This window comes from Protopterus annectens, chromosome 16.part0 (assembly GCF_019279795.1).
Source record: "Protopterus annectens isolate FY-2018-M chromosome 16.part0, PAN1.0, whole genome shotgun sequence".
Lineage (NCBI taxonomy): Eukaryota > Metazoa > Chordata > Ceratodontiformes > Protopteridae > Protopterus > Protopterus annectens.
This window is the reverse complement of record NC_056750.1, coordinates 135146604-135162882: the sequence shown is the minus strand read 5'-3', so window position 1 is coordinate 135162882 and position 16279 is coordinate 135146604. Positions and strand designations below refer to the sequence as shown.

Below are 16279 nucleotides of genomic sequence, written 5' to 3'. Positions count from 1 at the left end.
TAAAGCAAAAAAAAAAAAGATCTTACCACTTAATGACAAAAGCATTTACCTCAAACCTTATATATCAAATCAAGGACACAAATGGGATCGGTTTCACACACATCTACGGATTATGATAAAACAGTAAATGACTTCTTGCTACAGAAGAATGTGATTCCTCTTTCTTTAAAATTCCCGTTGAAAATTGATAATAGGATATCCTGTTCTAGTGGAATAGTGTTGTTAAGAGTTTATACGACATTGAAAATGTTCTCTTTAGATGTTTTTTTTTTTTTTTGTTACCTGGTGGTTGAGTTTTTCTGATTATAGTTAGTTAAAAATAAGCATTTTTTTCTAAGGGGACAAGTCCCTGTGCCCAACTCCAAACCCCTATTTATACGAATTCCACACAGCAGTGGGGAAAGGAGAAACTCCTTCAGAAAAGTGCACAGCAGTCACGTAGCAATCCCTCAGTTCCTAGAACTTGGCAATAAGAAGTGCAGGACACTGTAGTTTTCACCATTTGTTTTTGGTCAGCATCAGCCTAATTATTTGTAGGAAAACAAAAATGGTGTCTTCTCAAACAGATAAGTGCAAGAACGTGCAGGAGGGCAGGAAGGAGAGAGAGGGAGGGTGTTAGTGATATGAGAGTGTGATCATGTAGGAATGAAAAGTACTTGCAAGAGGGGAATGTAGGAGTATTTCGAAAACATAGGAAGGCACTGGCAGAAGAACAAGAAAAACAAAAGTAGAAATTGCAAAATCAGCAGAAGTTGATAGTATGTTTAAAGCAGCTGCTGTGCAAAACAGCCGTCCTACAAACTAATTTCACACAGTTAGAAAGTAGCTGTTGATAGCAGCGCAGGCCTACCCAGATGGTAATGATGTGGGGAGTCCAGAAGAAAACAATTCTGAGCCAAATAATCCAAGAATGAAGGAAAAGGGAGAGAAAGAGAAGATGAAGTGCATGTGGCAGCTACATTTCCTTGCTTGGATCATGGCTCCATATGGCTTCTTTAAAGTACTTTTTGCTGTGGATACTGAGTTAAACTGTTTATCAGTTCTTCCACAGTTAAGTAAATAATAGCAATTAGAATTTAGGCTGCTAAAGATCTTCACTGTGTGCTCCTTGGGTTTGAGTCCTTCCGTCTACAGTTGTAGACCGCATGGCTCAAGACCAAGTCACTTAATGCTCCCAGGACTCCTTTAAAAGGAGGCACTTGTGTCTTGTAAACTTACCTCATTAATGAATTAATAAAATTAAAAAAAAAATGTAGAAGTAATGCACTGATATTCATTAATGAGCAGAACTACAATATTTTCAAGAAAACATGGGCTGTATGCACCAGTGCAGTTTATTTTTAGGCTGACATTCAGTGGTTTATAGCAAGGTAGATTGTAATTCTCTTTTCTGTTTCTGTAGACAAACCGTGAACCGTGAGCTTGTCAAGGAGGTGAGGGTGATGCATCATGCAAGATTTGATTACATTGAACGGCTTTATGGCATATACAAGAAACAAACAAACGGAGTTACTTACCTGGGAATTGTTATGGAGTACTTAGAAAATGGATCACTGGACAGCCTTCTGAAGCAAGTGCAGCCCTTGCCGTTGTCCCTTCAGTTCCGCATCCTTCATGAGGTGGCCCTGGGTATGAACTACCTCCATGGACTGCAGCCAACCCTACTTCATCTGGACCTGAAAACCAGCAATGTCCTCTTGGATGAAAACTTCCATGTTAGGGTAAGCCAGTTTAGTATCTCTGTTTTCGTTTGCAAGGCTCTGTGAGTTTTTATAGTTTCACAGTAGCATAGGCAAGCACTGAACTCTTGTTTGACTGCAGATATTAAGAGTGCAGCAGATTTCACTTTGATCAGTACTCCATTTCCCATAATGTCTTTCTTCTTTTTTCATCCTTATGTCCCTCTTCCTATTCATCTGCCATTGTCTACTGTAATATATGCAGTTCAGTGAAAAAAAATGACAACTCAAATAGCCAAATTAACAAAAAAAGAAAAAAGTTTCTGCAGTGGAATCCACCATGCCACTTTGTGGAGAAGCATCCTTGTGCGAAAGGAGTTGTGCCCCTTCCACCTTTGTGTCTGTATACTAACTCCAGGTTTAACCCCAGAATTAAAATAAAACTCTAGTCTAGAACTCCAAAAACATGTTTTTCATTATATCTTTGTTTTCTGAGCTATTTTAATGCCTCAAAATCATTCCAAGTGCTTCTTTTACAATTTTAATATGTTTCCCTCAAAAATGGCAGAAATGGGGCCTGCCTTGGTAACGTGATCTTGTTTTCTTGCTATAATTCCTTCTTTCCAGAATACATTTCAAGTCCTCTTTATATGAGTCATGCTAGACATAAGGAAGTTGTGGTGTTTTCTCATGCCATTAAGATAGAATTGTAGGACTATGAAGCACTGTCTTCTAAACACACCTTCTATAACAGAACTATTTCTATGTTTCCCCTGACTGAATCTCATTTGTGCATCTGTCAGAGCTTGTTCTATGCTATAAATAGCTTTTAGCTACTTACACCAAAATAAAGTAGGTAAGTAGCAGGCTTTTGTAAAGGGATTATTTTGTAGTTTTAAAAGAATTGACAGACTTTCTCCCACACACTCATGTCGAAGTGTGAAAACTCTCACTGCAGTAAATAATCCTTGCTGTACATTTACAGGTGACCAGTAGTACGGCTCCAAACTAACTCTGTCTGCTATTTCCCACTGCCTTCAGTGGGAAGTTTTTTCTCTGTCATGAATGATTCAGGATTAAAATGTTCACCCCTTTTTTAACCATTTCATAGTGCTTTATAGTTTGGTAAGCAGGAAAGTGAACTGGTCCCAGGGCCCCTTTCAGCCACAACTCAGGCTACATTGGCAAAGATAATAACAAGCAATAAATGCACTTAGTGATACAAAAAAAAAATACTGACATGAAGACATCAAGAAAGACTGCATGTGCGCACACAGCCACTGTGTGACCATGAATAAGTAAAACATTAAGCAACATTTACTAGACTGTATATATTGATAATGCTTAACTCTGCTATGTTACATTTAGTATAGGTAATGAATTGTATGCACACATATTGCACATATATAGTATGTATGTACGTGTTTGGCTACGTGTCTGCATGTATGCGTGTGTGTGTGTGTGTGTGTGTGTGTGTGTGTGTGTGTGTGTGTGTATATATATATATATATATATATATATATATATATATATATGTGTGTGTGTGTGTGTGTGTGTATGTATGTATATTCTGTGCAGGCTTCGCACAAAGTCTACACAGAGTTTGTGTTTGGGCGGTAAGCAACAGCACTTAATAACTATTCATGAAGCGGCCCGGTTTCAAACATAAACAACCATCATGGATAGCGAACTTAGTTACAGCAAAGCAAACTAGGGTAGAGGGATTCCCTCACTTAATGTACATGTTGCAAGGACAGGACAGTGTTAATGTTACAGCAAAGTGGGCTAGCGGGATTGTGCAGAATGCCACATAGACAACCATGTTTATTTATATATTAATGTATTACATTGCGGGAACAAAACAAAACAGGGTATGGGTACAGTCCAGCATACTGGGCTACCAGGATTGCACAGAATGTAAACACGGACCACCAGGATTTTTCATATATTCATGTATTACATTGCAGGGACAGGATAGGACAGTGTATATAGTGCTGAGTATTGTGGAATCCTATTCCAGGCAGTCTGCACAGGTTGTGTCAATGATCTGTAAGGGTACATGGACTGTCATTTATAAGAAATGGTCATGGGAACTGTGCTTATTGAATAGGGACAAAATGATGAAGTTTAGGGATGAGTACTAGGAAGGAGGACAGGTGAAACACTGTAATGTACTGCACATGAGGAAATGTAAAAGCAAGACAGTTGCTTGCAGCAGGAACACTAATCATATCTCCATCTAGCACAGTATGGACTGCACAGTGACAAATGTATATGATTTGACTGTTACATAAGGTGACATAACAGTGGAGAATGTCTGTGTGAGATAAGCATCCAGGCATGAACAACAGAGAGGACGTCTATCAGGGATGTTAAATACAATTGGGGTTGGGTTCATATTGTGAAGCTGTCCAAACTGATTTGCCTGTATATGCCTGTATTGTCAGCAAAGGCTTCCATAAGTAGGACACAGATACAGGCTCATGGCCAACAGTAAAACCATCTTGCACAATCACGGACAATATCAGTATAATGCCACCTTTCAGGGTTCTCCACATACTCTGGTATTATGTGGCGAAGGCTGTGAACTATGAAGGTATTATGACCTTTCATGTGGATGTCCTGCACATACTCAGTAGTTGTGTTATATACAATGGAGTACTCACCACCCTGGACACATGCTGGTGGACATTCCACATACCATATACCCCAGGACACAGGCCATATAACAGCTGGTCTGCTGATAGGTTTTGATGTCTACATAATCCGTGGTTTGTGCATTTGTTTGCATAACAGAACAAATCCCCACTTTTTTTTTCATGTGTTGTCATGAGTCTGGCAGCAATCTTTGATGTGTGTTGACACTGTCTGTATTATATCAGTATCACAGTTGGAGTCATTGATTCCCCACAATCTGTAGTCCCCCAGACAGCTGTTGGAACACAGGATTTGTATGTCATTCTTGATGTCTGTGATTTCAATTATGGACAGGAAAAGGCCTAGCAGACACCCCTGATGTACACACTTGATCACTGGACATGAAATATAGGTCACTTCACACATTTCTACTTAGTTTGATGCCATGTATGTGATCCATTGTTCTACCCACTTGGTGATACAGCTGTTGATGGCCACATCTGTCATTGTGTATTGAATACCTCAGTGTGGACTCCTGTTGACTGCCTTGGCCTTTTCAAGTTCCACAGGATGATGCTGTTTGAGGACATCTGACAAATGTAACAGACGTAGATGTAGCATCAAAGTTGTCACACATGTCTGTTGCACACAGTCAGGATATTACTAGTGTCCATTTAGAGAAGCTTCACGATGACAAGTTGGTCTGCATCACAGATCAAATGAGTCAGGATGTGTCTATATACGCATGCATGCATCAGGTGCTGTCCTCAGCCCACTCAGACAGATGCATGTCAATGTACACCCATCTGCGGGAACATAGCCCTTGTGGAGGGTATGTTGAAGTGTGTATCAAACCGTCTCAAGTAGACACGTGTTCTGAGTCACACTGTAGGTGATCTGTGATGTTATCACAGCCCATTGTTTGTGTGTGATAGGTTTGCATGAAGGTAACACAGTGCATATGGCCTATCTTGAGCTACCCTAGGGTTTGGACACAATCCCCCTACTCAGGTGTCATTGATAAACTCTACCAGCTGGGGATTAACACTTACATCACTAGATGGTTAACCAGTGTCCTCACTGACAGACCACACACTATGAAAGTTGGTGAATCAACCTCTACCATTGCAGCTGTCACCATTGGTATACCCCAAGGATCTGTGCTGGGCCCTATACTGTTTGGAATCTATTTCTCAACACTCCAGGCTACAAAATACGACCTGTAGCTTACCAGGTTTGCTGATTCATGCATATTGGTTGCAATCATCGAGTCCACCAATGACATGACTGTAAGAGGGGCTAACACACACAAATGATCGGTGCTAAAGCCACATGGTCTACTAATAAATACAGAATGTGTCAGGATTTGTGCCTTACACAGAGTGGAATTCCCTGGTAAATACACCTTTGACAACCCACCCCCATGCTGAAACCAATGGTGCAAGATTTGGGAGTGCACATAGGCAGCAATCTGAACTTTGATCAAGTGTCCAGAGTGGTATGGAAAGGCTACATTGTGCACCTCAGAAGTCAGGCCATTGTAACCAGATCTGAGGAAGATATAACAGCACTGTACTGAAACCTCATTTGAACACTAATACAGTATAGTGCTTCCTTTTGCACATTAATCACCAGATATCTACACCAGCTAGTCAGACCACGGGGCTTTCACACCAAGGAAATACAGGTCCTATAAACCATGCCATGACATACGTGAATATACTGAAAGCCCTGCTCCTGAAATCTGTATTGGAAAGATCAGGTGACTTGCATCTGGACTACATGACATCTCTGACCCTGCCATGATGTGTATGCTGCACATCTGCAAATCAACAGAGTCTGGTGAGAGGAAGATGGTAAAAGCAACATCACACATGCGGTTGTAAAATGCTCTTAACTACTGTCAAGCAAGTGCACAAACACACACAGTGAGAATAAACCCCCTACCTCTCCTAAGTACAAGACTGCTGAACTCTGTATTTAAGCCAAGAGCCACAGGTTAAGTTTGACTTGGAGTGTCTCAGACAACATTTTATAGCCAAAGTCATCAGCAGTATCTGGGGAGGAAAAAATGGTGAGAACACAAGCCCAAAATGCTGTTGTAAAATGTTCTCTCTAATGTCAAGCAAGTGCACACACACACACACACACACACACACACACACACACACACACACTCCCAGGTAACTGTAGTGAGAATAGAACCCCTATCTATCTAAGTACATAGACTATAGAACACAGTACTTATATATATATATATATATATATATATATATATATATATATATGTATCTATATAAAATCACCACGGCACAAGTCTAACTTTCACAAGGCTGCAGGACAACTTATATTGGATGACATTAGCAGGCCGTGTTAGTGAGAAGTTGTTGGAAGGCCTGCTTAAAATAGATGTGTAGACATGCAAGTATCAAAATACTGACAATCCATGGGATTGGAGTAGTAACTGTAGGATAACACTTTTCTTCTGATTAGATGCGCGAGCGCACACACACACACACACACACACACACACACACACACACACACACACACACACACACAGTTCCTGCAGTAAGAAGGCCATGCCAGGCCAGATAGCAGAATTTATACATGTACTATTCACTGTTGGAGTATTCTTTACATATGGGTTGCATTTTGCCCATCAACCCGATGTCCGGCCAGTATACAAAAGTTTATAGCCACTGCTAGTATGTGGGACATAGGTAGTGACAATGTCAGCCATAAAATGGACATCCACATGTACCATCCTCAGAACTTTTTCACCACCATTTGGAAAGGTTGACTCTTGCATGTGGTCTGCAGTTAGATTCTGTTTGTATTGCTTCCAGCTTCAGATAAGTACACTGTTTGGGATTTGTTTTATTCTACTGCCATTTACTGTTGTTCTTGTCATCCAGAAAGGACAAGTGTAGGTGTGGAAGGCAGACTCCACATAAAGATAGTCATGAACTTCGTCTTTTTTGTTTGAAGCCTACTCACGATCAATGTTCCCATTTTGTTTGCCAGGCCTCTGTGCCCAAGACCTTGCGCAACCATCTTTTGACCTTAAGTCTGTATCTTGAAAATCAAAGACTCAAATGTCTGGCTAGGGAAGCAATGGAGGGTTCCATGAGTCCTTCTGCTGAGCCAAGCTTGAAGAGGAAGTTAAGTAAGCTAAAACCTGAATCTTCTTTGGCTGCGCCTGCCTCCTCTAACATTCCTCTTGAGGTTGTTGAAGACCCGGTGGTATATTCGGAAGTTGGGCATACTTCTTTGGCAGGTACCTCTGGGGAAGCCATCAAGGGTGTGGATCCTAGCACGCCCGAGGCTATGCAGACATCAATTTGGGTGACTTGGGGGAACTGCAGCTTATTCATTGTCGCTTCACAGCAAGAGGTTCTCTGGTTCAATTCTCAGCTGGAGTGCCTTCTGTGTGCAATGTGCATGTCCTCCCTGAGTTTGTGTGTTTCCTCTGGGTGCTCCTGTTTCCTCCCACATTACAAACACATGCTTCCAGAGTGTTTCTTGACCCAGTTGCTAGACTCTGAGGCTAAATCTCAGATTCTCTCCCTTTTGTCTGCATCTTCATAGGTAGCTAGACATTCAATCAGGTGCAGTTATGATGCAGTGGAGGCATCTTCCAGCACTGCAGCTTCTGCATCTGTTCTTAGAAGGCATTCCTGGTTGAGGCTGTAGTCATTACCGGATGACATAAAGGCCAAACTGCTTGATACTCCTTTAAATAACTGCACTTTTTGGCTCAGTTGCTGCAAATGTTTTAAATCTCTGCAGTTAAAAGTAAAAGAGCTCCAAGACTTAAAACACTTGCTTGTCTCCCCAGTCCCCAAATTCCATAGCAATTTCCCTGCCAATACTTCCTTTGTCAGGAAACCTGCTCATTCTTCTTCTGCTACTTCTGGAACTAGGTCTAAGAAGTCTTCCAGGAGATGTCCTCAATAAAAAAACTGCTGCTTCTGCTCCTCTATCTTAACAGTCCTTACAGGCTAGACCCAGGTCTCTATGACAACCAAGGCCTTGTTCCAAGTCATATGCCTCTCTCTCTCTCCCTTTCAGTCCATGTGGAGATCACTCAGGACTCCTGAGTTTTTGCTATCATTCAAAAAGGATATTTTATGACTTGGAAGACTCTTCCCCTTTCCAGGGGATAACTCAACCCCCTTCCTGTCAACGTCATCTGTTCCCTCGGTTACTAGCTCAACTTTTCTCCCAAGGTACCATTCAGATTGTTCCTCCAGAACAAAAAGGAAAGAGGTTTTAATCCAGGATGTTTCTTGTGCCAAAAAAGGATAGTTCTCGGAGACCCATTCTAGATCTCTCCCACTTAAACACCTTCCTGGAAGTGCCTTCTTTTCAAATGTTGTCTCTGCAAAGTCTTTTTCCCCAATAGTTCCCCTCAGTTGTACTTGGCTTCTCTGGATCTCAAGGATGCTTACCTGCATATTCCAATTCACCCTCAATACAGGAAATTCTTACATTTCTCAGTGGGTTCTTTGCACTTTCAGTTCTCTGCCTTGGTTTGTGGTGTTTCCACTGCTCCCAAGGGTTTTCACAAAGTGCCTGGCTCAGGCAATTGCATTCCTAAGGGTCCAAGGGATTCAAGTTTACCCCTATTTAAATGACCTTCTCTTTTATCCAGCAGTTTGGATCAACTGAGACTAAACCTTGGACAAGATATTCCTTTTCTTCAGGGCTTAGGGTTTAGAATAAATTTAAAAAAATCCAGTTTGACTCCAACTCAGCACCTCATTTTCTTAGTGTGCAGGTTCAGGACAGATTTGATGATGATTTACCTCCCTACAGACAAGGTTCTCTCTCTTATGGGCCACATGGTGGTCCTTCTACCTCTTCTTCCATATCAGCCAGGGAATATCTGTGACTTCTCAGATTAATGGCTTCCACAATTCCTTGCTGCCTTTTGCAAAGCTACACATGAAGAAGTTTCAGTGGTTTCTGAAGACAGTTTGGTCTCAACATGCTCAATCTTTAGATGTCTTGGTTCCCCTTCTCCTAAGCCTGAAAACAATGCTTCTTTGGTGGATTCAGCAGCTCTCTCAGAATCCAGGCCTTCCTCTTCTCTTACTCCAGCCTTCTCAACAGCTTTTTACAGACATCTCAGACATAGGTTATGGGTTAGGGAGCAACCTTTGCTTCCAGGAAGGCTAAAGGTCTTTGGTCCCCCTCTCAGCAGAGGTAGCACATCAACATCTGGGAGATGAGGGCTTTGATTCTGGCCTTGCAAAATTTTCACCCACTTTTTTGCCAAGTCCTCTCAAGATTCTAACAGACAATACCACTGTCCTCTAGGGGGGCCAGATCTTGCATTCTTTGTTGGTTAGCCCTCAAGCCATGAGAATTGGCTATTCAATATAAGGTAACACTGCATGCTGTATATCTCCCCTCAGCTCAAAACTCAGTTGCAGACAAATTAAGCAGATCCATGACACAATCCCATGAGTGGATGCTCCACGGGGATGTGTTTTTTGTTCTAGTTCACCAGTGGGGAGTCCACATATGGAACTCTTTGCCTCTCCTCAGAATAGACAACTTCCTCTCTTTTGTGCCAGGGTCCCTCACCCTCTGGCTTGGAAGGTGGACACCTTCTCTTTCTCGTGGAAGGGGATGTTTCTTTGTGCGTTTCCCCTTTTCCTCTCATTTAGAAAGTCCTGCTGAAATTTCAGAAGGACAAGCCAAAAATCTTGCTGGTGACCCCCTTTTTGCCAGACAGCACTGGTTCCCTCTTCTTCTGCAATTAGCCAAGGGCTGTCACCACAAGTTGCCTCACTTGTTGGACCTACTCACACAGGACAGTGGATCCTTAATTCATCCACATCTGTCAACCCTGCAGCTGACTGTATGGGTGATCAACTTCTGATCCCTTTCAGGCACCTTTTCTTACAGGGCATGCTTAGGGTTTTGCAGGAGGACAGGAAAACCAATACAAAGAAATCTTACATTTCCAAATGGAAAACAAAATCTATTTGGTGGCATAAAAGAAATCCGGACCCACTTTCTGTGGACATTCCAGTAGTGTTTTCTCACTTGTGTGAATTGCTTAGGAGTGGCCTGTCTTATTCCTCAGTGAAAATCCACTGCTCCACTCTGCTTGTTTGCCATTGACCATTGACACCTTCATTAGCTTCCAGACTGGAGGTTAAAGTTTTTCTTAAAGGCGTCCTACACATCAAAGTTCCCAAGAAACCTGTTCCTCCTTCTTGGGATCTCAACTATGTCTTAGAGAAGCTCACCCAGGCTCCCTTTGAGCCTGCAGCCTCTACTCCTCTAAAGGTTTGCTTCTGGTAGCCTTGACGTCTGCTAGGAGGGTCTCTGATGGCCACCCCTTTCCTGGTTTTCCACAAGGATAGTGTGTCTTTGCGAACTAGCCCATCTTTCATACCTAAAGTGGTGAATGGACTGATTAAGAGACAACTTATTCAATTGCCCACCTTTTTTGCCTTCTCCACAATCATCTAGTGAAAGGATTTTACATACCTTAGATGTGCATAGACAGCTCAGACTTTTCCTGGACTAGACAAAATCTATAAGAAAGTCTGATCAACTCTTTGTTTCCTTTCATCCCAGGGTTCTGGGTTTACCTGTTTCCAAACAGACTATTTCTTCTTGCATTTCTAAAGCTGTTGTGCTTTGCTATGACTTTCATGGGAAATCATTACCATCTTCTGTCAGAGCCCTTTCCACCAGATCTGTTGCTTCGTCAGGGGCATTCTTTAAAGGCCTAGATGCCCATTCCATTTTGGAAGCTGCTACTTGGTCATCTGTTCGTACCTTTACTAAACATTGCAAGTTAGATACTATCTGTAGATCCACGACAGGGTTTGCTAGAGCAATTCTGCATGGATTTGTAGAAAATGTTTCCTCTCTTTCTTCCACTACTCTTTCCTCCTCCCTGGGGTCCTTTTGAGCTTTTCCACTCTCCCATATGTAAAGAATACTGCAACATTGAATAGAAGGGCATATAATAGTTGTCTCGTACCATAACTATAGATGTCCTCCTCTTCCTATGTTGCAGTATTCTGTCCCTATCACCTTCCCCCTACAACTTGCTTCTTCCTAGGATGACACCTTTTTTGGCTTTAGAATTCTTGTTCCTCACGGGGCTAACTTGTTCTGAGGATGGTACATACAGACGTACCTTTTATGGCTGATGTTGTCAGTATCTACGTGTGATGTCCTGCATACTGGCAGTGGCTATAAGCTTTTGTATACAGGCTGGATGTTGGCTTGATAGGCGGAATATAATCCATATGTAAAGAATACTGCAACATAGAAAAGAAGGACATCTATGGTTATGGTAAGATTTTACGCAGGTATTCTTTACAGGAAAATAGTACACAGTATACCCACAGTCATATATCTGCTAATAAATGTGATACTACATAGATAAATAACTAACACAATAATAGTGTCTTATCCCTCATACATATAATTGATATCATATCCACTATTTAAAGTGTTGTAAGTGAGAGTGACTATAATGGGAAGTGCAACAACAGTAAAAGTGTATGGAACATCCTGTATTCAAACTTGGGACCATGTGTATGGCAGTGCTACACTTGTTGCCATGAGACCGTTGCAATAACAGTTATTTATGTTTCAGTTCATTGCTGTAAACTGCAATGTCACAATGGTAAAAACAGTTTGCACACCCTATACTAGAACTCAGGACTATCTGCACTCCAGCACAACACTACCTGCTGCCACAGGAGTTGTTACCTGACTTTCCCTAATTTATTAATCATTAAGGTCTCTCTCTTAAGCACTGTGGAATGACGCTTAGTGGGTTTGCTCGGTGCCCAACAGACTTAATAGAAAGTATCCAGTTTCTATTTCTGGCTGTCTGGGTCCTATCTGCTTCCTGGGTGGTTCAGTTGTCCAGATTGCACACTGCTGCACTTTTCTCAAAGGAGATAAGCACAGCCAAAACTGACATTCATTTTCTCTGGTTCCCATGTTTGCAGTAAGAGCCACATTGCATGAACCAAAAAAAAAAAGACGGTGACGTCCCTCCTCTGGGCCAGTAATCAGAGAGCCTCATTCCTCACCATTGGCACCTGTGGGGAACATTCAGTGTGCGAAAAATAGATACACACAGTATTTCTAGATCCAGTTTTCTGCAGTAAGCACAATTTCCCTTAAGAGCACACAAGGAGCACACTCCCGTCCTGGGGCTGGGTTTCCCTCAAGCTCACCAATCCCCAAATAAGGCTGTACACTGAAGACAGTTGTAGAGTTGAGTCCTCAGCCGAGTGTTTCCATGCCAAGTCCTCCACCACTCTCTCTCTGTGAAACCAGTGCTGTATGTCCTTGCTCCAAGTAGCTGAATAGATGCACATGCATGCACAAACACACACACACACACACACACACACACACACACACACACACACACACACACACACACACACACACTTTCTTTGAGATTTGATTTTCACACACACACACACACACACACACACACACACACACACACACACACACACACACACACACACCCTGGGAAAGGCTGGCACAGATTTACCAGTTATGCCCCCTCTGCCTAAACTAAAGTAGATACTGCCACCAGCCAGCTACTGTAAGGCTCTTACAAGGGTACTAAATTATACTGAGTAAAATTAATACTAATACAAATAGTATTGTTTGACCGATGCAGCAAGGCTTTCAGGAATGGCAACAGTGTCACCAAATAAATATGAGTACTCTCATGGTTAAAGTATTCTCTAAAAGGCCAATCACAAAGAAAAGTTTAAATATGTCTAATAATAAATAATAAAAGAACATGAAAATACGAAATATCTATTTACAATAAACACCAGAGTTTCAGTTATAGGAAATATTAAAAATAACACAGATGGAAAGGTTTGCATGATACAGAAAAACAATACTTCACTAACCTCACTGTGTTTTCCTGACAGATCTAAAGAATTACTGTTCACTAGTTCATTTTCTAGAACAAGGCAAGATGATGTGGTTAAGTGGTCTTCCTTCTTGTCAGGGTTAACAAACAAACTGCCCTGGGACTTCTATCTCATGTAGTATTAAAGCATCATTTCAGTGCTGGCTTACAGAGTGACATCACACGTGTGGTCATTTGACTTCTGATTCCCACACTACCTCCTTTAGAAACTGAACCAGCATCTAGCACATACACGTCATAATATGCACACACACAGAGCTTTGCTAAGATGTGTTATAGTATCTGGAAGCTATAAAATCATTAGAAAAACTTCCACTCTTCCAGGGTAACAATTAGTTCACCCATAAGGACAATACAGTAGAATTCCTAGTCCTGGTTTTCACAGACATTTTGTCTCAGGCTGCAATTAGATTTGTAAGATACAATCTTTATGACCTAAACCAGGTAATTTAATTTCAGACTATTTTTCAAAGTTAGCTGGACTGAGATTAACCTCTTCTCTTCCAATATCCTCTGACATACATGTGTATTTATTGTCTGTCCTGCAGGACGCTCTGTTGGTACATTTTTAACACAAGCAACTTTACAAATGCATTTTTCAACACAAGCATATGTACAAATCAGTTTGATACACAAATGACATAGAATTCTTTACAAAACTGTTCTGACATATGTTACACATCTCCTGCCTTGCTTCTCATGGCATAGCTGGCAATACATCACTTCACTACAAAGACAAAAATGGGAAAAAGATAAAAAAGAGACACATATTTGAAATAAGGAAAATCAATCTATGACATACAGAGTAGAAAATGATGGTTCACATGAGATATGTCTACAGAGATCTGGATTTGAACTCATTTACATGAACCTTCAGAACACAGAAGGGGTGCCTTATCCCTCTTTGCCACACACGTACAACTTTGCTGCAAGCAACTGAAATCATTCTGCCCACAACCAAATGCAGCATCATCTACACTAATATGAAACCATATAACTGTTATTTGTACATTTATTATATTTGCATGTAGTGCACTTAGTAGTCACACAACCTGTTGGGATTATTGCTTGCAAATATACAGCTCTGCTTTACCTCAATGTGCTTGTTAGTTATTCATCAGTTATCTAACCAGTAATGTGAGACATGTAGTGTGTAAGGCATTTTATATCATTGGCCTTAAAATGTGTGAGGATCTTAACTGGAACTAATATCATGGGCAGTTGCGAACAAGTGAAGGGCAGGTTGGATGGTACTGAACACAACCTATGAATCCTGTGAATTGTGTGCTGTTTACTTACATTTCCAACCTTTCATCTAACACTTTGTAGATCTAACCTGATACATAAACTCCATGTAAGGCAGCCTACAGTGCAGTGCTGTTGTGTTTTCCTTCTCCCAACCACTAATCATTCACCATTGTGGTCCACTAACAACAGGAGTGCATGTACTTTGTTTACATCCCCTCCACGGATCCAAAAATTTGGGATTCAGCAATTCTAGTGAGTTCATACCTCATTTGCTAACAGCCCTGAATCTACACCTTAGAAGGCAACTGTGTCACCAGGGAAACTGATGGCGAGGACGCTTGTTTATATGGAGAACATGGAAAAGTGGCTTTTACTTTAAGCTATATCTGTACAGAGTATTACTGATCTTAAGAATCCATGACTGCATTTTGTCAAGTAAATACTGCATATGCTGAAATGTAATTCAGAAAAAAATCGATTTAATATGTTTATATAGTTTAATTAGCAAAGGCTGTTATTTTTCTGGCAAGGAGCAAGGCTGCACACCTGTTATGGCACACACAAGGTTGCATTGCTATTGTTACTCTCCTTTTTATTTTTGTACACAATACATTCCAGGTTCAGTACTTACCTTATAAATCCAGCAGTTACAACAGTTTTAATTCAGGGCTTACTCTGTCTGATGCAAGCAGTACACAGCTAATACACAGGGAGGTAAAGGTTGTGTGAGTTGCCTGGCATCAGTGTTACTATCTGTATGACATGCTGTATGATATTTATGGTTTGAGCACGTGCCTCATTATGGCACTCTTCCGTGGGGGTGTGTGCATTTCTGATGGGTTCCATCAGCCATGATTCCAGTGCATAGCCTGCATCCCCAGTAAATGACCCTGTGGGATATTCTCCCTAGCAAACATCTAGTACATTTGGGAGGTGTGCCAGATGTGAGTTGTGGTAAATGCCAGGGTTGCCAACACACATGTTCAAGATGATTCCCTTGGCATTACACATGACTTGGTAGTTGATATAGTGGCAGACCTTTCAGTTTATGTAGAGCCTACCCTGTTCCCCAGGTGGTGCCTTAAGTTCTGTATGTGTGCAATCTATGGCGCCCATTAATTCAGGGTAGTGCTCTACTCGGGAGAACTCCTGCATATTTCTGGCCTTCTCGTCAGAACCATACCTACCATACCAAATTCCTCTGTATTTACCAGTTTTGAGGGCAAAATAATGGGGTGCCACGAATTATTGAGTGGCCCCTTTAATTCCTGAATTTCCCAGTTTTTTCAATTTTTTTTTTTTGGTCAAAGATAATGCTGACGTTATCACATGCACACCTGTTATGCATGTTATGATATCCGCTTCGTGATGCAGACTGCCAGCCTGTCGCAATCCAGCTGAGGGTCGAGGGGTGTGTCTGTTTACCTTTCTGTTTGCTACCATGTACAATCATACCATATGTGGTTGAGCAACAGTGGTGAAATTGAATTTAAACTAGCAGCAAGCAGCAGTACACAGCAACCAGCAAATACAGTGGAGGATGACTCTCAAGTTGTTTTAATTTAAGTTAATGAAGCAATCCAACTTGCAAAAGCAGTTGAGCAGAGTCCGGACTGATTGCCCCAGCCCAGCAGCATCTTGCACACTCTGACACCCAGGCATCCCAAACCCAAGATAAGAACTTGTTACAGGCAGCACAGGTGGACACTGGAGAGAATGAGAAAATATATCTTCTGTGCTATGGCTTGACTTCCTCAGATTG

General features: G+C 41.5%; 2 protein-coding genes across 4 annotated transcripts in view; one reads left to right on the top strand and one right to left on the bottom strand.

Annotated features, from left to right (window-relative positions):
- Positions 1-16279, top strand: part of LOC122790712 (receptor-interacting serine/threonine-protein kinase 2-like) — a 652068-nt gene that overhangs the window by 78426 nt on the left and 557363 nt on the right. For both annotated transcript variants that reach the window (XM_044058268.1, XM_044058269.1), the window contains exon 3: positions 1403-1721. In XM_044058268.1, coding sequence (XP_043914203.1) covers positions 1403-1721 — 319 coding nt within the window. The remainder of the gene's footprint in view (positions 1-1402; positions 1722-16279) is intronic.
- LOC122790713 (receptor-interacting serine/threonine-protein kinase 2-like) overlaps positions 1-16279 on the bottom strand; it is a 1224079-nt gene that overhangs the window by 985739 nt on the left and 222061 nt on the right. The window lies entirely within an intron of this gene.